Below are 22,317 nucleotides of genomic sequence, written 5' to 3'. Positions count from 1 at the left end.
GCATTATTGGTTATTGGTTAGCCCTGCCAAATTATGCTTTTATTTAATAGAAAGAATTAGCAAGTGGAATGATTGGAGTAGAAACAATCAAGAAGAAAAGCCTAAATAATGCAAAAGCTTAGCATGGGAGTCAAGCAAGTACACGCTTAGAAGCACATCATATCAGACCAATCCAAACCTTTACACTACGTACTAGTACTACAAATAGGCTTCGAATTTATTCAAATATGAAACACCTCACTTCACCTTTGCAATAACATCTTGTTAGTTATTAACATACGCTAGCTCAAAATGGCTGCGCCGGTTGACTTCTTCCCTTTTTACCCACCACCGTCCCATCAACATCCTTTCCCTTCTCCATTTCCAGCCCCACCGAATTATCTGCCCCCTCCTTCCCACATTGTCCCTCCACCGCCACCATCTTCTCGTCCCCATCACCCACCGCCACCTCATTCCCACTTTGCTCCTCCTCCACCACCTCTTCCCCATTTCCCCCCGCCACCATATCCTCGTCCACCTCACGTTCTTCCACCACCACCGCCACCGCCGGGTCATCATCATGTTATCATTGTGGTTGTTATCTCTAGGGCTGGGCAAAATAACCGATAACCAAATAACCGACCGAAACCGAACCGAAAAAAACCAAACCGAACCGAACCGAAATTCTTCAAATACCCGAATGGTTAGTAAAAATCTATATCCAAACTAACTGAAACCGAACCGAACCGAACCGACAATTAAATGGTTAACCGAAATATCCGAAAACCTAGAAGATATCAAATATTATATACTTAATATTATGCAAAACTATAAAATAAACTTAAAATATAAATTATTTCTAGATTCAAAACAATTAAATATTTTAAATAATCAATATATGTAAATGTTATTATTTTGAATTTACAAAGTTAAATACTATTTTGTAAAATTGAATCCATATTTTTCCCTTTTTTGTATTTTTGTTATTGTATATTTGGTTAATTTTGGTTATATTCGGTTAGTTTTGGTTATATTTGGTTTATTTGGTTAATGTTAATATAATTTATGTTAGTTATGGTTATTTATTTAAATAACCAAACCGAAACCGAACCGAAAGAAACCGAACCGAACCGAACCGAAATTTCAAAAATATCCAAATGGTTACTATATTACTATATCCAAAATAACCGAAACCGAATACAACCGAACCGAAACCGAATGGTTAACCGAATGCCCAGGCCTAGTTATCTCTTTAGGCAGTTTGTTTTTTCTTGCATTCCTCGCTGCTGCTCTATTCTGCTATCTCAAGAAAAGAAGAATGTCTTCTACAAAGTCTGAGATTATCGAGTTTGATGAACACCTTAAAGTCCAAGAAGCCATAGTGCCAGGACCCCATGGCGAACAAACGAGAGTGGTAATGCTCGAAGAAGACATTCATTTGGTAGAGGATATTCACAAGACTGAAAAACTTAGCCGAGCTACTCACCTCAGTTCAAATACTGGAGGTCATGCCATTGATATATCAAACCCCAATCATCACTTTATTGAACACAAGGCCTAAATCAAAAGAGATGCTATAGGCCAAAATGTAACCTACCAATCATTTATTAATCACCATCTAAATAATAAAAACAAGTTAAATATGGTCTCAACTCTTGCAATCATATCCGTGCTTTTCTCCCGGTTACTATTCCAAAATTTATGCCTATCTCTGTCTAGTTTATTAAAAATTCCATCCTATATAGCACATACAGATGAACAGTCTACACTGTCTATGCCGTATTATTTCATCCGTTCCTTCACCTTGCTTCATGATTTCCACTTTGACAATCAGTAGACTACTATAAATTTATGATCACTGATTTCGTTTGCTCTTTTTTTATTTTCTTTCATGTGGATTCCTCGTGTACTCTGTTTGGCTACTCAATGACATTATTCCATTTTCAGACGTTTGTCAATAATTATGAAATCAAACCTTCTTCAGTCTTGGGAGCAGCTCTGGCTTTCTCCCCAAATTCACAACTATTTAAGTCGACTTTTAGGGGCACATATAATCATTTGACTATTGGACCACAAAAACAGCGAGGGAGTGTAGAAAGATAGAAACAGAGTTATTGCAGAAAAACTGAAAAGCAGATAGCAACATGGATGAAACATCGGCAATAACCAATCAAACACCAAAACAATCACGGCATGTGTTGACACTTTGTCATCTGTATTAACATAAAGCAAAAGATCCTATATGACATAGAGTCCAAATGTTACAGACCATACGCTTGTTGTACCCTCTAAAACACAGGATAATGAATTGACACAAGAAGCAAAATGCCCAATTTAGCTCAGGAGGAGTTTCCTAAGTAGGGAAAAACGAGGGCTATTTCTTCAGCGGCTTTACCTCTCTCATATCTCGTACAAAAACTTCTCAAATAGTTTCATGTGTTCAGATTGGAGGGCAATGGCCACGGATAAGCTGCCATCATTTGTAGGACTTGGAAGCACGAAAGACAGACCCTCGTATGGAATCCCACCAGGTCCCATAAATATGGGACGACCCCAACCAAAGTCTGCATCATAGATGGGTAATCTGGCCCAGCTAGTGATTCCCAAATTTGGGCATTTGTAGGTATGTGCACCGCGGACCAGTGCTGACAGATCAGGCTGCATCTCCAGGTAGTCAAGAGCAGACCTCAGATAGTTATCGTCCATGCGAGCTATAACATCATGAATCAGCCCTGCTGCGTACCATGTTGGCTTTGATAGAAGCTCCCCTGCAACTGTCAATGGTGTGGCAGTGAATATCACATTGCCAAAGTAACCAGGGGGAAGCTGAGGGCGAAGTCTGGACCTTCCATCAATCGCAACGTACAGCTTGGTCTCTTGGTCATCTGGAAGTCCGCGCGCCTTGCCCACTGATCTCCACACGTGGCCAGCCAACATCTCGTAGGAGCTGTAGCTTACAGTGTTCCCATCCTGCTTGGATTTAGCCTTGAGAGCAACAAGCTGATCGCGGGATAATTTGAAAATAGAGACGGTGGTATTGTCAGGGGGCCCTGCTGGTTTGGACGGGATCCTCATACTGGGAGCAGGCTGGTATTCGACGTGATGAAAAGCAGGCTGAGGCGGGTCCCTAGCGCGGAGGAGGGTTCGATCAATGAAGGGTGGAATGGTAAGGTCAAGACCACGGGCCATATCAGACCACGTATTGATAAAATGGAGACCAGAGAAACCATCAGCCACGTGGTGTTGCATGCCAACACCAAGGGAAGCTCCCCCACATTTAAAGAAGGTCACCTACATACACATCAAGGAAACCACAGGATCAAGCTAAGCTAAATTAAAGATAGAAAGCGATATACTAATTAGGTTGAGAGCTACCCTAGTAGCCTAGTATAATGGATCCTTCCTAAAAATTCACAAAGATCGAAAAAGGGAAAGACTTTTGAACCTGCAAGACGAGGAGCGGGAAAGTGTGGACGCCGGCGGAGTAATCAACATCGGGGATAAGCTGGCGGAGAGTGAGGGTGGGAGCGAAGTCCCCAAAATCGTCGATGACAGAAGGAGTATCAGCGACGACGAAGAGAACACCGGCACCGTTGCAGTCGAGCTCGATACGACCATCGTCGTCTCTCTTCAAGCGACCAGCCATGGGGTAGAAGGGGACGAGGGCCTTGGAAAGAGCTTCCTTGAGGACCTGGGGGTCAAAGAAGTTGGAGGCGCCGGTGGGTCTGTAGAAATAGACACTAGGGGTGTGGAATCTAGGGATGATGAGGTCAACGTTGGAGTTCCAAAGATTAGTGATTGGGGTCTCGGCGGCAGGCCGGACCATGGTGGAATCTCGGATGTTAATTTTCATAGTTTGGTTGGGTTTAGAAAGATCAAACGCAAACAGATTTATGTTTTGAGTTTGATCTGAGAAATTGTGTGACAAGGGAGGACGGGTAAATATAATAAAGTGGGTGTGGTGAGAACAAAAATAAAAAGAGAAAAAAAGCGAAAGGTCGTAATCCTTCACCTACCGCCCCCGTCCCCGCCAACTCCATCTGTCAACCAACTATCTCAGTAATGCAAATACGGCAGCTTCTTCATCATTGGTCCATCTCATCACTCTGTCCCACTCCTCTCCCGGGGGTTGGTAAACCAGTTCCGATTACTCTTCTTCTCACCCCCTCTCTGTCCTTACGCTTAGGCCCAAATAACTAACAATGGGCTCAACTTATTGATACTTTGGGCCTTTGTGGACGAGCTGCGACCGAAAGAGTATCAAGTTCGAACAACAATGAAGAAGAGAAACTTTACTCGAGTGAATGAGTGATGGTAATATATGACCTCGTAACAAAGCTTTCCGACAGATTTCGCAAATTCTAACCGCGTAAAGTAAACTGATGTGTTAAGAGAATTACGCCAGAATCCACAACTTGTTGGCGTTCCAATAGGCATAACCCTTTAATTTATAGTTGCTGCTTGCATGCTTGTGTTTGACCGGAAATGGAGAGGGACGTACTGACAATGTTGTAAGCCAAATTGACTGCTCACACGCAGTCAATGTTTTCAAAAAGTGTTACTTCTTAGACAAAAAAAAATGTTATTGCTCTTATGCGAAAGATATCTACCACCAACGGGACGTGTAAAAACGAAGTATGTTAGATGTGTTATCTTTGCGAATAAGAAAGCTCTCAGAACCAAGAAAAACTGAATGATTCGTATTAAAACAAAGGAGTTATAGGAAAAGGAATATATAGTAGACTAACAGCTTAGCACTACCTCCTAAAAAACCTGCAACTTATTAAACTACTCCGTTAACAACGGAAGACACAACCCTACGACTTGACCACTTCAAACTTAACAAATAAAAACTCAAAGACTCGATAAAACATCTTTTACTTCATTTCCTCCCCTAAACTGAAAGTCTCCTTTCAGTTTATACATCCTTTGCGCCAACACCCATCCTGCTTCTGAGTTTCTCGAACACTTCGAGCTTCACCGCCTTTGTCATTATGTCGGATATCTGATCGTGAGTACTACAGTAATTGAGCTGAATCACTCCATCATTCACCAATTCTCTTAAGTAATGGAACCTGACATGAATGTGCTTGCTTCTCCTCTGTAATACCGGATTCTGAGACAACTTGATTGCAGAACTGTTATCACAAAACATAATAGTACCTTCTTTCTGCTTAAAACCAATCTCTGCCATAGTGTTCCTGAGCCACACTGCTTGACAAGCTCCATATGCTGCAGACACAAACTCTGCTTCAGTCGTAGATAGAGTGACAATCAGCTGCTTCTTTGAGACCCACAAAACTACACCTCCACCCAACATAAAAACATATCCATAAGTGCTCTTGTAATCATCAACATCCCCTGCATAGTCACTGTCTACAAATCCGACTAGTTTCTGCTCACCTCCATACTTGTATTGAATTCCAAACTCTCTAGTTCCTTGAATATACCTCAATATCCTCTTTGCTGCCGCCATATGCTGTTCATTTGGTCTCTCCATATATCTACTGACCAAATTCACTGAATAAATTAAATCAGGCCTCGTAGCAGTCAGGTACCTCAAACTTGAGTTGCTTAAATGTTGTTGGATTCACTTCTTCTCCAGCTCCTTCTCTTGTCAGCCTGTTACTCGGTACCATTGATTTTAAACAGCATTACAATCCTCCATACCATACTTCTTTAGAGTTTCTTCTGCATATTTTCTTTGACTTATGAAGATTCCTTTCTCATCCTGAACAACTTCCACTCCCAGAAAGTATTTCATCTTGCCCAAATCAATCATAGCGAACTCACTCATCATGGAGACTTTAAACTCTTCTAGCATCTCTGTTGAGTTTCCAGTGTAGATGAGATCATCAACATAGAGACTTACCACCAAGTAGCGTCCCTCTTCCTTCTTTACGAATAGTGTGTGCTCACAGTAACACTTCTCAAAGCCTTCTCGCAGAAAATATCCTTCAATGCGATTGTACCAAGCTCTTGGAGCTTATTTCAAACCAGACAATGCTTTTCTCAATCGGTACACCTTTTCTTCTTCATTGCTGACTTCAAACCCTCTTGGTTGCTCCACAAAGACTTCCTCCAGCAATTCACCATGTAAGAACGCGCTCTTGACATCCAATTGGTAAACAAACCAACCTTTTTCAGCTGCCACTCCTAAGATCACTCTTATGGTATCCCACCTAGCAACTGGTGCAAAAACTTCATGAAAATCTATTCCCTCTTTTTGATGATATCCCTTTGCCAACAACCTTGCTTTGAATTTATCGACTTCACCATTCTCATTGAGCTTTGTTTTGAACACCCACTTTACACCAATCTTTTTTGCTCCTTCAGGCAGATCAACCAGCTCCCAAGTGTTATTTTCTTCAATAGAAGCGATCTCCTTCTCCATTGATACTCTCCACACTTCCTCTTGTTCTGCATCATCAAATGACGTAGGATATTCTATTGCTATGAACATAGCACAGATTTGTCTTTCATTTTCTTCTACTAGAAATCCTGCATCTCTGGTGTCGAAATCCTTGAACCACACTGGTCTCTTTATCGTTCTCTTGGATCCTTCTCTCACAGGAACCTGAGCTTCTCCTTCTCCAACAGCAGTTTGAGTTTTTGAACTGGGTTGAGCTTCCTCCTCGACAACAGTTTCTTCCTCTATTACTCGGTTTTCTTCTTCTGCAACTGTTTGTTTTTCTGCAGACTCAGCATCTGAATCATCCCATTGGAGCTCTTTATCCTCTTGCTTTTCTTCCCAGTTCCAGCTGCTATTTTCATCAAACTGGACATCTCTACTTGTCATTATCCTTTTTGTTGTTGGATTGTATAACCGATACGCCTTTGACTCCTTGCTAACTCCAAAAAACACACACTTGATACTCTTCTCTTCAAGTTTAATTCTTCTTTCGTATGGTACAAGTGCATATGAAACGCTCCCAAACACTCTGAGATGTGTTACTGACGGTTTCAGGTTGCTCCACTTCTCCTCCGGTGTGACCTCGTTTAAAGCCTTTGATGGACTCATGTTCAATATGTATACAGCATATTGAACCGCTTCTGGCCAAAAACGCCTTGGAACACTTGCTTCGAGCATCATACATCTAGTCATGTTCATGACAGTTCTGTTTTTCCTCTCTGCAATTCCGTTCTGTTGAGGCGTATAAGCGGCTGTGAGTTGGCGTTTGATGCCAAATTCCTTGCAATACTCGTCAAACTCCTTGGAATTAAACTCTCCTCCCCTATCAGAGCGTCGACACACCAACAATTTCCCCAATTCTCTTTCTACTGCAACCTTAAACTCCTTAAACACTCTAAATGCATCTGATTTCTCTGCTAGGAAGTAAGTCCAGCACTTTCTACTATAATCATCTATGAAATTGATGATATACCTTTTTCCACTTTCAGATGATGGAGTGATTGGTCCGCATATGTCCGTATGAACCAGCTGGAGCCCCCTAGTTGATCTCCACACACTCTTCTTTGGAATGCTTTCTCTGTTTTGCTTCCCTCTCATGCAAACATCACAAATAGCTCCTTCTGCTTCCTCACTCAGCTTTGGTATTCCAATCACCATGTCTCTCTCTACTAGGATCCTCAAGCTTCCCTTGTTAATATGACCATACCTCCTGTGCCACAAGTCATTCGTCTTCTCCATCACTTGTAGACATTGATTCTCTTCTTCTCTCTTTGCTTCTCTAACAATGGCCAGTATTATGAACATCCTGTTTTTTGACATGGTTGAGTGCATTATCAACCTTTTCTCCCCTTTGTGCCACACTTCACATTCTCCATCTTCAATTATAACTCTTAAGCTTTTCTCTTGCAACTGCCCCACACTGAGAAGATTATTCTTCAATCCAGGCACAAGATAGACGTCGGAGATTACTTGAATCCTTCCATTGATTTCAAGTCTCAGCTTCCCCTTTCCGTTTACAGACATCTTTATCAGGTAACTGTCTTCTCTGCTATCCTCTCCTGCAGCTCGGTTCTCTGTGCTCCTGACATAACCGTTCCTCTCTCTTGACTAGGTATCCCGGTTTCAATCAGATCCCACCACTCCTTGGATCTGATCAGGTTCTCCATAAGCATTGCCCAATGCTCGTAATCTCCATCAAACTTTGGTAACACCATCACGTCCTTATCACTCATTTTCTCTCAGGTTAGTATCAATGGCTCTGATACCATTTTGTTATCTTTGCGAATAAGAAAGCTCTCAGAACTAAGAAAAACTGAATGATTCGTATTAAAACAAAGGAGTTACAGGAAAAAGAATATATAGTAGACTAACAACTTAGCACTACCTCCTAAAAAACCTGCAACTTATTCAACTACTCCGTTAACAATGGAAGACACAATCCTACGACTTGACCACTTCAAACTTAACAGATAAATACTTAAAGACTCGATAAAACATCTTTTACTTCAAGATGAGTAGAAGATGCACTCCAGAAGTTAACCCAAAACCCGGAGAGTGATGAATCAGAAGCTAGAAGATGATTAAGACAAAGAGAATCACCTCGGAGCGATTGGATTCAATGAGAAAAGCTTGTGCCGTCACATGCACTCACATACAAAAAGTGAAGAAGAAAATTTGTTTTTGTTTTGACTAGGTTATTGAAAAGGACAACATTATTGCATATATTACATAGAGACCATATATAATACCAGCATAATCGACTACAATTTCAAATATGAGCAGTAAAGTTTTATCGTAGAACCAAAAAAAAACCGTAATATATGTTACGTACTCAAAAATAATGTGTTTTGTCGATTTATACAGTATTTATCAAGACTAATCATAATTCGATCCAGATACAAAAAAAAAAAAAACAAAAATTGGTTATGAGATGCAAAATCTCTAACAATAATTTATAGTCAACTCAAGTTATGGAGAGATAAACATTATACTTTTTTAGATCGTTAGAAAAGTATACGTACGTAACTAAGAATGTTTTAAAAACATAGTCAACCCTATATATAGTAACTTGTATTTGACGTCCTTGTTCCTAGTCATTGTTAATTTTATCGCTAATGGTCGTTTATAATATTAATATTAGCGATTGGATTGCATCAGGCGTGTGAATACTTTATACAAAGTGGAAGGAAAGGAACACGTACGCTCTAAGTATTTTGCCATTTGGTTGAAAATGAGGCAACTGGCTGATGTCATTGATATGTCATTACACGGTTTGATTAATCAACTTTGTTTATATAGGTTCGAACCCGGTTCCACCAAATCAGCAGTTTCAAACTGAAACCGGACATAACACTTAGTAACCTAATTCATTAGTTTAATACTAGTAGTAGTAATGAACTACTGATAGTCTGTTTAACGAGTAACGACGACTAATGAAATGGCCAAGACCGCGTGGTAAATTGGTAATAAGGCTTTCCGACACCTTTTTTTGTTTGTATTGAATAACAAAAATTCATAATAAAAAAAACTTACCCACATGGCTAAATTATTAATTTTAAAAGATTAGGCTGTTAAATTCTAAAGTTAAACTATATAATAATTAACAACAACAAATGGGCTAGTTGGTTTACTACTTCTCCCTGGATCCATCATCTCCCCACATCTTCTTTGGTCATCGACGATGCTGAGATTAAGACGGTCCCTAAATCTCTCCCTCCTAGTTTGGTTTGTGTTCATGTCTGGTCTTTTTCATGTGGTTCGACCACAGAACCGAACCAGAGCCACTACTGATCCCGACGAAGGTCCTCCAAACTTTGCTAAATTCGTTTTGGATCATCGTCGACCCTTATTTTTTTTTTCTTTTTTAATACGCAAATTTAATGCTTTAGCTTTCAATTTTTATTTTTATTTTTCTTTCTTATTGTGGAGATGATATGACAACTTATATGTATATCGTTTTTTTTTTGTTGGTTGGATATTTATTGGTTTTTTTTTTTTTCATTTTCTGGTTAGAGTCAGAAGAATAAATTTCCTTAATTAATCTTTAAACCCTTGCCATCAATTTTTTTCAAATTTGGAAATCGATTCAGCTCGGGCGTTGAACAACATCTTCCGGACGTGGAAGATAACGGCGACGAAGGATTGGAACATAAGCGGCGAACTATGCAGCGGAGCCGCCATAGACGACAGTGTCAGCATCGACAATTTAGCTTTCAATCCTCTCATCAAATGCGACTGCACTTTTGTCGATTCCACTATCTGCCGCATCGTTGCTCTGTACGTTTCCTTTTCTTCTCTCTCTCTCACTGCCTTCCAGCTGTTCGACGTATCGCCTCACTCACAATGAAAATTCAATTTCTTTAGGAGAGCTAATGGTATGGATGTTGCGGGGCGTATTCCTGATGACCTCTGGACTCTTGTTTTCATCTCTAATCTGTATGCTTTTTTTTTTTTTTTCTTTTCAAGTGCTTCCCTTAAACAAGTATTGCATTGGAACACACTTTTTTTTTACATTTTGTGTTTTTGTAGGAACCTACATCAGAATTTCTTGAGTGGTCCTCTGTCTCCTGGCATTGGAAATCTGACTCAAATGCAGTGGATGTAAGGCATTTGAGACAAGCTTGTAATGTTATGCATATGTATGTGAGTGAGCAATTTGTTTTTTTTGTTTTTTCTCTCTCATTGTTGCGTTTTTTAACTCAGGACTTTTGGGGCCAATGCATTGACCGGACCAGTTCCCAAAGAAATTGGGCTCCTTACTGATTTAAGATCACTGTAAGGACCTTTTCTCATCATGGATATATGATCACATCTTCAACTGTTCCTTTAGTTTTCGCTGATAGATAGATTCTAATGATTGTTCCCTTTTTCTTTTTTTTTTTGAGCTCAGAGCGATTGATATGAATAATTTCTCCGGCTTTCTACCACCTGAGATTGGCAATTGCACGAGGCTAGTGAAAATGTAAGTGTATGCATTGCTTTCTGCTCATCATTCTTCATGTGGTGACGTTTTGTATTGACAGCATCTATACAATCTCACTTGTCATAAAATGTTTTACAAAATACACTTAATAATGTCCATACACTAAAGTGCTTCCGAGATGCAGTAAGTTTATTTGATTCTCATATTTGTGACAGATACATTGGAAGTTCTGGACTTAGTGGTGAAATTCCTTCATCATTTGCCAATTTGGTGAACTTGGAAGAAGCGTAAGAGTTACATTTATTCTAATCTCCTGGGGTTGCTATTGTATTTGGTTACTCATTTAGATACGCATATCATATTCATACTTGTTCATAAGTTTTGGATTGACTTCCTTTTTCATTTTGTTTCAGTTGGATTAACGATATCCAACTTACAGGTCAGATACCAGACTTTATAGGAAGTTGGACCAAACTTACTACACTGTGAGAAATTTCATATTGCAGCTCTTCAATTATTCAGTCTTGTTTCTTTGTTTTGAAGCTATGGCCTATCAATGTATATAGTAACGGTTAATAAACAACTTTTGATGGTATACCACACTATATACTGAAACATGCTTTCCTGCAGGAGAATTCTGGGGACTAGTTTGACTGGTCCAATTCCATCTACATTTGCGAACTTAATTTCCTTGACAGAATTGTAAGTGCTGAATATGTGTTATTTTCTCCTTCACTTTTCCACTTGTTCTTTGTCTCGATACTGACTGAAATCTAAAATGCAGGAGACTAGGTGAAATAAGTAATAGCAGTTCTTCTCTTCAATTCATCCGAGAAATGAAATCTATAAGTGTCCTGTAAGGAATTTGGTTCAGCTTTTGCCTAATCTTGATGAACTTCTGAACTCCTTTAGCTGTTCCCTTTCCTCTGTGTTTTGACATTTTTTAAAAATAATGCAGAGTATTGAGGAACAATAATCTCACAGGCACAATACCATCCGATATTGGAGATTACTTGTGGCTACGACAACTGTAAGTCTGAGACAAGATGACACAATTTTTTTTTCTTCTGGATCGTAAGATGCTTTAAAAAGTTATTCTATGTCTTCTTTGTTACTAAACTGAGATAATATAGTTCTGAAAATAAAGCACGTAGGCCTTTAATAATTACAACCAATATCCTTTACTTGTTCTCCAGTGATTTAAGTTTCAACAAGCTAATTGGGCAAATACCCGCTTCGCTTTTCAACTCAAAACAGCTTACTCACTTGTAAGAATATATTTTTTCCCCCACCATATGCTCTTATTCAAGCTTCGGAGACCAAGTGAACATAAATATCACTACCTTCATTCAGGTTTCTTGGAAATAACAAGCTGAATGGTTCCTTACCGGCTCAGAAGAGTCCCTCTCTTAGCAATATGTGAGTAACAAGTATATGTATAGGAATGTTTCTCTCTCAGTTATATGTATTAAAAACTTGTCAATAATTCAAAGTGCTTTACAATACAGAGATGTGTCATACAATGATTTAGCAGGGGATCTTCCTTCTTGGGTTCGCCTATCAAACTTGCAACTGTAAGTTCGAGAACTACGTGCTTAAATATCATGGCACACAATACATTGTTATTTTGCTGAAAACAAAGTTTTTTTTTTGTGTGTGTTCGTTATTCTGCAGTAACCTGATTGCCAACCACTTCACCTTGGGAGGTTCTAACAGAAGGTGACTTTGAATCTTGTGCTCTTCTTGGTGCCTGAAGTTCTACATTACTTCTATTTCACAAGCATACGACTATTAACCGGCATGCCGTATTCCTCATTTTAGTACTTTTTGTTTTTTTCTATAAGGGCTCTCCCCGGACTGGACTGCCTCCAGAAGAATTTCCGCTGCAATCGAGGAAAAGGAGTATGTAAGTGCATTATGGTGTTTTGAAACTCACTTCAGTTTTAGCTTTGCGAATCTTAGGATGCATATATTAGACAACATGTTAGTTAAGATGCTTTTCTTTTAATGGGTGTCCAGATTTCAACTTTTTCATCAATTGTGGAGGCCAGGAGATCAGGTCTAGTAGTGGAGCTTTGTATGAAAAGGACGAGGGGGCACTTGGACCAGCTACATTTTTCGTAAGTAAAACGCAGAGATGGGCAGTCAGCAATGTAGGACTATTTACTGGGAGTAACAGTAATCAATACATAGACCATTCAGCTACACGATTTCCGAACACTTCAGACTCGGAGCTTTTCCAATCAGCGAGACTCTCTGCATCTTCTTTAAGGTACTATGGACTGGGGCTAGAAAATGGAGGCTATAGTGTAACAGTTCAGTTTGCTGAGATACAAATACAAGGTTCTAATACCTGGAAAAGTCTTGGAAGGCGAGTTTTCGACATATATGTCCAGGTCTCTACTATTACATTGAGCTTCCCCCATATTCTTACAAACATTTATTTCTTCTTGCCTGTGAATTAGTTCTTTTGTTTTTGTGAAGTTAAATAATGATCATATTGTCATCTCAAGTAATGATCATATGTCTGTAGTAACTTTTTTGACCAGATGGATCCTTGATAGCCTTGGCATACAAGAGATCCTTTTCTATTAGAGTATCTGGTGCAAGGTGCAGCACAGATTTCGTTCTAGTGGGGATGAAAACTTAAGATGCATCGTTTTAAGAATGAACTATATTCTGCTCTCAAAAATGGTTTCTGACCTCTGCTTTCCCTTTTGTTTTCCAGGGAAGACTTGTTGAAAAGGATTTTGACATACACAGAACAGCTAATGGTTCTAGTATCCGAGTAAATCAAAGAGTCTATAAAGCAAATGTATCTGAAAATTACCTTGAAATTCATCTTTTTTGGGCTGGAAAAGGGACATGCTGTATTCCTGCTCAAGGCACTTATGGGCCATTAGTCTCAGCTATCAGTGCCACTCCAGGTATACACCAGAAACTTTCATGGTCTTCGTCAAGTCCAATATCTATTCTTACTACCATCTTTTTTTTCTCTGCAGATTTCATACCTACTGTAAAAAATAAGTTGCCCTCGAAATCCAAGAAAAAAATTGGTATCATTGTAGGGGCCATTGTAGGAGCAGGAATGTTAAGTATCTTGGTGATTGCTATCATCTTATTCATCCGTAGGAAAAGAAAAAGGGCGGCTGATGAAGAAGGTAACTAGAAATTCTTAGCGGTGGCAGTATTATTAAGTCTAATCGTGAACAAAATGTAACCTTCTAAGTGGTTCTTATCCAACTAAGTACTCTAATGCAGTGCTACACAGTCTGCACGTAAGGCCCTACACCTTTAGTTACTCAGAACTCAGAACTGCAACTCAGGATTTTGATCCTTCCAACAAGCTTGGGGAGGGAGGATTTGGACCTGTTTTTAAGGTAAGATCCTACACATAATGTGATGAAACACCTATAGGGATAGCAGCGTACTAGAAGGTTATGTGAATTTTTCCTTTGGCTATTTTATAATAATATCCATTGGTACAGGGAAAACTGAATGACGGAAGAGAGATAGCCGTGAAGCAATTGTCTGTTGCATCTAGGCAAGGAAAGGGTCAATTTGTTGCGGAGATTGCCACTATATCAGCTGTTCAGCATCGCAACCTTGTAAAATTGTATGGATGCTGTATTGAGGGAAATCAGCGCATGCTTGTATATGAATACCTCGCAAACAACAGTCTAGATCAAGCTCTGTTCGGTATGCTCAGGACATCTTAAATGTGTCATCCTAGTAAAAAAAAAACAAAAAAAACTGCTGTTAGCTTTACACGTTGCATGATTTTGGCAGAGGACAAGAATTTGCAGCTTGGCTGGTCACAGCGTTTTGAGATATGCTTGGGAGTAGCAAAAGGTTTAGCATATATGCATGAGGAGTCAAATCCCCGTATAGTGCATAGGGATGTGAAGGCAAGCAATATTCTTCTGGACTCGGATCTGGTTCCGAAACTCTCTGATTTTGGGTTGGCCAAACTATATGATGATAAGAAGACGCACATAAGTACCCGAGTTGCAGGGACAATGTAAATATCCTGAAAACCTCACATTGGACGTGGTTTGTCAAATGGGTTAAAACTTATAGTAATTGAATGTTACATTGCAGCGGATATCTATCACCAGAGTACGTGATGCTTGGACATCTAACGGAGAAGACGGATGTATTTGCCTTTGGTATAGTGACTCTGGAAGTTGTCAGCGGAAGGCCTAACTCCTCTCCAGAATTGGATGATGACAAACAATACCTTCTCGAATGGGTATCTATATATCTAACTAGTGGACAAAAACAGCTTCCTTATTACCAATTTTGGTGAATAATTTTGAGTCTTTGGTTTGTGCAGGCATGGAGCCTACACCAAGAACAGCGTGACTTGGAAGTAGTGGATCCGGAACTAACATCATTTGACGAGGAAGAAGTGAAACGTCTAATAGGAGTTGCATTCTTGTGCACACAAACAGACCATGCAATACGGCCAACAATGTCCCGAGTGGTGGGTATGTTGACCGGCGATGTGGAGATAACAGAAGCCAATGCGAAGCCAGGGTACGTCTCTGAGAGAACATTCGAGAATGCTATGAGCTTCATGAGTGGTTCAACGAGCGCGAGCTGGATATTGCCTGAAACTCCAAAGAATCCTTCCAAGTCTCAAGTCGAAGGTGGACGACAACAAGAAACTTAAAACTTGTGGTTTCTATATTTTGTTTGTAAATCTTACATTGTAAAAAAGTCAATACGAACAGACCAGACCAGACCAGACCAGACCAGACCAGCTCAGCGGAGGCAATTTATAAGCAGACCTTGTCTGACCAAAAATCAAGTAATTTGAAATTACGTTTGACTGTTTCTTCTTCTCCTGAATAAATTGTCTTTGGTCCCATATTTAACATTATAATTCCTTAAGGCCATATATCATCATTGGAATTTAGTGTCAAGGTCCAAAGGGGGTGGTGTTGCTTACATACACACTTTGTACTTTGTAGCGCAGCCGCCATAGTTGAAAAATCTCCGTTGACATGGAAGCGCACCCTCGGTTCCACACGCGTGCACTCCACATGCTTTGATCCTTCGAAAGATGAGGCGCGTGACTGACACCGTCTCTCGTCTCGTGAAGGAGGGATTAGTGTGTTGGTTAGACCATTAGTTAAATTCAAATCGAGCAAAATTGCAATTATCTCTCTTGAAAGTCCAACACCCCACAAACAACACCATTTTTTTGAACCAAAGTAGAAACTCCTCCGTCTAGTTTTGGCGGCTCTCTCTCTCTCTCTCACATCACATCATCCTCTTCGCCGTCGAAATTTTGGTTGCGACGATGCTCAGGCTACGGATGTCTCCGTGTCTATTTCTCACCGTCTTGTTCTTGTGTAATTTCGGTTCGGTTCTAGTGGTTCGAGCCCAAAACCGAACCGGAGCCACCACTCATCCCGACGAAGGTCTTGTCTTCTTCTTCTTCTTGTTTGAAACTCAATCGATCGAATTGAAGGCTGTAGCTAGATCTTGTGATCCTAATTTTGATAAAAACCCATATTTATTTTACATAAATAGAAGTATAATAGTATATTTTTTAATGATCAATTAATAAATTAACCGGTTAACTTAGTTTCATCAATTGACATTATGTATGTAATCATCATTTGTTTAGTTACTCGTACGTAATTAGAGCTAATAATAATGGACCGTTACAGCGCGAGCTTTGAACTCCATCTTCGCGGCTTGGAGGATCCGGGCTCCGAGGGAATGGAACATCAGCGGCGAACTTTGCTCCGGCGCCGCCATTGACGATACTGTCCTCGACAACAACCCTGCCTACAACCCTCTCATCAAATGCGACTGCAGTTTCGAAAACTCCAGAATCTGCCGCATCACCAACATGTACGCCTCTTTCCCCCTTTTTGTGCACCCCATGTGTTCGACACATTCTCCCACTGGGGATTGACTTTTTACTTCTTCTTTTTTTCCTCTGGGTGAAACGAAGTTAGTAACACTATGCTTCAGTTTATTATGTCAAGTCTCAAATTCTTCTCCTTGTTGTTTTGACAGCAAGGTTTTTGCGAGGGAAGTTGTAGGGCCTATACCTGAAGAGCTCTGGACTTTGAAATACCTCACAAATCTGTATGGTTTCATCAACACTGTCACTTGATTCTATATAGGATAACTACAAAAAGAACATTCACATTCAGAAACATCATTGCTTCAGCTATTATGCCGCACAAAATCCTTGAGAATGGAACCTCAAAATCACATTTTGTTTTCTCCTTCTTTCAGGAACTTGGGTCAAAATGTTCTCACAGGCTCTCTGCCTCCAGCTATTGGAAATTTGACTCGAATGCAATGGATGTAAAGCCTGTGAAACCTTCTTTGTCTTCTTTTTTGTGGTGTTTTTCTAACGCCTTCAATTAATAATTTCGTGTCTCTCACGCTCAAATGTTTATCGCGTAGGACTTTTGGGATCAATGCGTTGTCTGGCCCTGTTCCTAAGGAAATTGGTTTGCTTACAGATTTGAGATTGCTGTAAGCCCAGGTTGCTTCTTCATTGTTTATATATGATAGTCTCTTCACACTGCTTCTGAAAGATTTTGACGGTTCCTTCTACATATGTATGTTTTTTTTTTGCAGTAGTATTAGTTCAAATAACTTTTCCGGTTCTATACCAGATGAGATCGGAAATTGTGCAAAACTTCAGCAAATGTGAGTGTATCTGTCAAGTCGACAAGTCTTTATGTATTTATTTCCTGTTTATGATTTTGATAGGAAATCCTTAACCTCAGAAATCATATAGTGATTACCGACAACGAAATTCTCAGTTTAGTTAATTTTTAAAGGATTTCTTCCATCTATTGCAGATTCATAGATAGTTCTGGACTCAGCGGGAGGATACCTTTATCATTTGCTAATCTCGTGGACCTGGAACAAGCGTAAGATATATTGAATTCGACTATGAACTTTATTGTTGGGGTTCTACAGTTTTTAATCTATTTATTACTTTACATTTTAGTCTTGCCATTGGGTGATTTTTAATCTTCATGTTGTATCAGTTGGCTTGCTGATCTGGAAGTTACAGGTCAGATACCAGACTTTATAGGAAAATGGACCAACCTTACTACCTTGTAAGAAGATTTCATTTTTACAGAGTTATAATGGACCGTTGATCTTGCTTTTTTATATCCTTTATATTAATTTTACTCAGTAGAGAATTCTCCATTACCTTGTAAATTTGGGATTCAATGACTGGCACATGTTTTACTGCAGGAGAATTCTCGGAACTGGTTTGAGTGGTCCAATTCCATCGTCATTTGCCAACTTAACTGCTTTGACAGAACTGTATGTGTTGCATTGTGTCAAAAGTTTTATTGTTTACTGTTTTTCTATCTTTCCCTTTCTCCATATATTCATATTCTATATGTAGGAGGCTTGGTGATATATCCAATGGAAGCTCATCTCTTGAATTCATCAAAGACATGAAATCTCTTAGTGTATTGTAAGGGTGTCATGATTCAAATTCTACTCCATTCATGCACTGTTGAACTGTTTCTTCCTCCTTGAATTTAATGTTTATGATATATGCCACAGAGTATTGAGGAACAATAATCTCACTGGGACAATACCATCTAATATTGGAGGATACTCAAGTTTGCAACAAGTGTAAGTACATATGTCAATGTGTTTCTTCAAATGCTCTGAAAGCTGTTTTCAAAAAAGAGTGAGATGATTATCAAAAGTCACGGAAAGAATACGACATGATCTTAATCTGCTGATAATATAATTTATATTCTTCCTCATTCATTACTAAACAGAAATAGTTTAATTTTTACCGTGTAATTTTGTTTGTTTTCTAGTGATTTGAGCTTCAACAAACTACATGGACCAATTCCGGCTTCACTTTTTAACTTAAGTGGACTTACTCACTTGTAAGATGATATGTTTTCTGCTTCTTTTGAATATCTATGTATAACTACCCGGATATTTCTGAAACATATTTGTTGTCCTTATATCAGGTTTCTGGGAAACAACACGTTGAATGGTTCCTTGCCCACTCAAAAGAGCCAGTCTTTGAGCTATATGTGAGTAACAAAATCCATTAAAAGGCAAACGTATCACCTAATGTTGTGTAGTGATTGTTAAGAGATCCTCCTGATATATTTACTGAACTCCGATTTTAGTCGAATAAGGTTCCAGTCTTGGTGACACGGAAGACTTGCCAAGATAGTCAGTTGGAATTTATTACATATTCAGTAGATCTTAACTATGTTTTTCTTTACTTACAGAGATGTGTCGTATAATGATTTGTCTGGAAGTCTTCCTTCATGGGTCAGCTTACCAAACTTAAAACTGTAAGTAAACAAAACACTATATAATTTCAGTCTCACAAATGACAACACTATATGCTAGGGAATAATAAACAAAACTGTATGTTATCTGTGCAGCAACCTAATTGCTAACAACTTCACATTGGAAGATGACAACAGGTGAATTTAAATATGTTCTTGCTGACGCTTGAAATTCTAGTATGTTTCTCGTTGTGTATAAACAACTTGTAATTTCTTTCTTAAATTTCTGTTTTTTTATTGTTAAAAGGGTTTTATCAGGACTTAATTGCCTGCAGAAGAATTTCCCCTGCAATCGAGGCAAAGGAGTCTGTAAGTATAACAAACACATGTACAATGCTTGTATCTACTATTGGAAGAAAAAATTGTTAAAAGGTTTTTGCTATTGACTGGTAAATAGATTCTGACTTTTCGATCAACTGCGGAGGCCCAGAGATAAGGTCAACTAACGGAGCACTATTTGAGAGGGAGGACGAGGAACTTGGACCAGCTTCGTTTGCCATAAGTGCTGGTCAGAGATGGGCAGCCAGTAGTGTAGGACTTTTTGCTGGAAGTAGCAGTAATATATACAAAGCTACTTCGCAATCACAATTTGTCAACACTTTGGACTCAGAGCTTTTTCAGTCAGCAAGACTTTCTGCATCTTCCCTAAGGTATTATGGGTTGGGGCTAGAAAATGGAGGCTATACCGTAACACTTCAGTTTGCTGAAATACAAATTCTAGGTTCTACTTCTAACACTTGGAAAGGTTTAGGAAGACGACGTTTTGACATTTACGTCCAGGTCTGCACTAGTTGATCAAGCTTTCCGCTTTAGAAGTGATCTTTTTCCATATTTGGTGATAAATACTAAGATATATTCCCGTTTTTCCAGGGAAGACTTGTTGAAAAGGATTTTGATGTACGTAAAACAGCTGGTGACTCTACTGTTCGAGCAATTCAGAAAGTATATAAGGCAAATGTATCAGAAAATCACCTCGAAATTCATCTTTTCTGGGCTGGGAAAGGAACATGTTGTATTCCTATCCAAGGGGCTTATGGACCATTAATATCAGCCGTCAGTGCAACACCAGGTAACGCAAAGGGAGAATTCTTTCTCCATCCTGATTTTCACTATCTTCAGATGCTAGTTAGTGCCTAAGTGTTACATATTCATGTTCAGATTTCACACCAACTGTTGGTAATAGGCCACCATCACGGGGAAAGAACACGACTGGTATTATTGTGGGTGTCATTGTTGGCGTTGGACTTTTGAGCATCTTTGCAGGTGTAGCTATCTTCATTATTCGAAAAAGAAGAAAACGGTACACAGATGATGAAGGTATAGATGTAATAGGAACATAAACAATCCCTTGAGCCGCAGACTATGGGTCCTCTAATTAATCTTAAACTTGAATATCTTCTTTCGAATTGGTTGATTTCTTAGAACCGACGGTTTTTCTTGCAGAGATACTTAGCATGGACGTAAAGCCTTTCACCTTCACTTACTCGGAACTTAAAAGTGCAACGCAGGATTTCGATTCTTCAAACAAGCTTGGAGAGGGGGGATTTGGGCCTGTTTATAAGGTAAGTGCCATACCGGAATTGATGAAATATCTGTATATTCTTCAAGATACTAGGAAAGAAGATTAGATATAATACCTTTTTTTTTAAATAACACATTCACAGGGGAAACTGAATGATGGAAGAGAAGTAGCAGTGAAGCTATTGTCGGTGGGATCCCGGCAAGGGAAGGGGCAATTTGTTGCAGAAATTGTAGCAATCTCTGCAGTTCAACATCGCAACTTAGTAAAGCTTTATGGGTGCTGCTATGAAGGAGATCATCGTTTGCTTGTATATGAATACCTTCCTAACGGAAGTCTTGATCAGGCTCTATTCGGTACGCACAGGACATAGTTTATCGATACATGCTTCTGCCAGACTACCTGCACTCATTATGTAGTTGTAATTGGTTTCAATGTTGCAGGGGATAAAACTTTACATCTTGATTGGTCAACCCGTTATGAGATATGTCTGGGAGTAGCTAGAGGTCTAGTCTATCTCCACGAGGAGGCGAGGATTCGCATAGTACACAGAGATGTGAAAGCCAGCAACATTTTACTTGATTCTAAACTGGTCCCAAAAGTTTCTGATTTTGGGCTTGCGAAACTATACGATGACAAAAAAACCCATATAAGTACCCGAGTAGCTGGGACGATGTATGTATCCTAAAACCCTGACAACATAGGCTGTAATTTTGGTTTTCTTATGACACATTTTCGTGCTGTTTTTGTACCGATGCAGTGGATATCTTGCACCAGAGTATGCCATGCGTGGACATCTAACAGAGAAAATAGATGTGTATGCCTTTGGTGTTGTGGCTCTTGAGCTAGTGAGTGGAAGACCAAACTCTGATGAGAACTTGGAGGATGAAAAAAGATACCTTCTTGAATGGGTACGTCCTTGTTCTAATTGAGTGATATATTGGTAATGTAAACAACTTCAACATATGTGACCATGAATGGTGAATCTGGTGGTGCCCTTTAGCAAACTCTTATATTGATTGAGTAACCTTTGTTTACAGGCGTGGAATCTACACGAGAAAAGTCGTGAAGTTGAACTTATTGATCATGAGCTGACTGAATTCAATATGGAAGAAGTGAAACGCATGATTGGCATAGCTCTGCTGTGCACACAGACATCTCATGCCTTGAGACCACCAATGTCACGAGTGGTGGCCATGCTTTCAGGAGATGTTGAGGTCAGTGATGTCACGTCAAAGCCAGGCTACCTAACCGACTGGAGATTTGATGACACCACAGGCTCTTCTCTCAGCGGCTTTCAAACTAAAGACACGGGCGTTTCTGAATCCTTCACGAGCTTTGTGGCGCCTGGATCCGAGGGAAATAACGACTCTAAGCCAATGCTTGGAATTAATGAGGGAAGATGACAAAGACCCTTCACTGTAACTTTTGAAAAACTCTAGATTTCACTTTGATTAAATAACAATGAAATTTCTGAATTTGACTTGATCGTTGTGATGCGCCGCCCTCTATTTATGTCTTTAACCAAATCAATGCCGTCCCTTCAGTAGCCCACTTCCTCACTACAGTGTAATGGGTGTATATATAAGTGTTGGAATTCTAATGATGTAAGTGCTAATATAATAAGAACAGTTTTATGAGTGGTTCTACGAGCTCAAAC

General features: G+C 39.5%; 4 protein-coding genes across 7 annotated transcripts; 3 read left to right on the top strand and 1 right to left on the bottom strand.

The window, feature by feature from the left end:
- The first annotated feature begins 271 nt into the window (after positions 1 to 271).
- Positions 272 to 1,622, top strand: LOC104743071 (protein TRACHEARY ELEMENT DIFFERENTIATION-RELATED 7-like). Its single transcript, XM_087486396.1, has 2 exons — positions 272 to 571; positions 1,221 to 1,622. The coding sequence occupies exons 1-2, from the start codon at positions 292 to 294 to the stop codon at positions 1,538 to 1,540; spliced, it is 600 nt and encodes a 199-aa protein (XP_087342522.1). The 5' UTR covers positions 272 to 291; the 3' UTR covers positions 1,541 to 1,622.
- Positions 1,623 to 2,175: 553 nt separating this feature from the next.
- On the bottom strand, positions 2,176 to 4,140 carry LOC104743072 (shikimate O-hydroxycinnamoyltransferase-like). Its single transcript, XM_010464191.2, has 2 exons — positions 3,425 to 4,140; positions 2,176 to 3,270 (listed from the first exon to the last, which is right to left on the bottom strand). The coding sequence occupies exons 1-2, from the start codon at positions 3,830 to 3,832 to the stop codon at positions 2,380 to 2,382; spliced, it is 1,299 nt and encodes a 432-aa protein (XP_010462493.2). The 5' UTR covers positions 3,833 to 4,140; the 3' UTR covers positions 2,176 to 2,379.
- Positions 4,141 to 9,408: 5,268 nt separating this feature from the next.
- On the top strand, positions 9,409 to 15,651 carry LOC104758921 (putative LRR receptor-like serine/threonine-protein kinase At1g56140). 2 transcript variants are annotated; one of them, XM_087483381.1, is made up of 24 exons: positions 9,409 to 9,693; positions 9,982 to 10,168; positions 10,256 to 10,327; positions 10,421 to 10,492; positions 10,595 to 10,666; positions 10,782 to 10,853; positions 11,030 to 11,101; positions 11,228 to 11,299; positions 11,445 to 11,516; positions 11,599 to 11,670; positions 11,773 to 11,844; positions 12,011 to 12,082; positions 12,168 to 12,233; positions 12,323 to 12,388; positions 12,489 to 12,533; positions 12,659 to 12,720; positions 12,834 to 13,210; positions 13,543 to 13,741; positions 13,817 to 13,975; positions 14,076 to 14,194; positions 14,303 to 14,513; positions 14,604 to 14,835; positions 14,916 to 15,066; positions 15,151 to 15,651. In XM_087483381.1, the coding sequence occupies exons 1-24, from the start codon at positions 9,573 to 9,575 to the stop codon at positions 15,487 to 15,489; spliced, it is 3,054 nt and encodes a 1,017-aa protein (XP_087339507.1). In that variant the 5' UTR covers positions 9,409 to 9,572; the 3' UTR covers positions 15,490 to 15,651. The 2 variants fall into 2 exon arrangements, with proteins under 2 accessions (XP_087339507.1, XP_087339508.1); XM_087483382.1 differs by lacking the exon at positions 11,030 to 11,101 and having other exon boundaries at positions 9,502 to 9,693.
- A 96-nt stretch (positions 15,652 to 15,747) lies between these two features.
- On the top strand, positions 15,748 to 22,309 carry LOC104744200 (putative LRR receptor-like serine/threonine-protein kinase At1g56140). 3 transcript variants are annotated; one of them, XR_015579489.1, is made up of 24 exons: positions 15,748 to 16,243; positions 16,496 to 16,682; positions 16,851 to 16,922; positions 17,076 to 17,147; positions 17,250 to 17,321; positions 17,427 to 17,498; positions 17,654 to 17,725; positions 17,846 to 17,917; positions 18,060 to 18,131; positions 18,217 to 18,288; positions 18,381 to 18,452; positions 18,647 to 18,718; positions 18,806 to 18,871; positions 19,076 to 19,141; positions 19,235 to 19,276; positions 19,386 to 19,447; positions 19,536 to 19,918; positions 20,009 to 20,207; positions 20,322 to 20,455; positions 20,582 to 20,700; positions 20,803 to 21,013; positions 21,101 to 21,332; positions 21,418 to 21,568; positions 21,698 to 22,309. XR_015579489.1 is itself a non-coding variant. In XM_087483379.1 (24 exons), exons 1-24 carry the CDS (start codon positions 16,123 to 16,125, stop codon positions 22,061 to 22,063), a joined length of 3,084 nt encoding a protein of 1,027 aa, XP_087339505.1. In that variant the 5' UTR covers positions 15,748 to 16,122; the 3' UTR covers positions 22,064 to 22,309. The 3 variants fall into 3 exon arrangements, 2 of the variants coding, with proteins under 2 accessions (XP_087339505.1, XP_087339506.1); XM_087483379.1 differs by having other exon boundaries at positions 20,297 to 20,455; XM_087483380.1 differs by having other exon boundaries at positions 17,250 to 17,331; positions 20,297 to 20,455.
- The last annotated feature ends 8 nt before the right edge of the window (positions 22,310 to 22,317 follow it).

This window comes from Camelina sativa, chromosome 14 (assembly GCF_030686135.1).
Source record: "Camelina sativa cultivar CO46 ecotype springtype chromosome 14, ASM3068613v1".
Lineage (NCBI taxonomy): Eukaryota > Viridiplantae > Streptophyta > Magnoliopsida > Brassicales > Brassicaceae > Camelina > Camelina sativa.
Note: the sequence above shows the minus strand (reverse complement) of the source record. Positions and strands in the feature narration are given on the sequence as shown.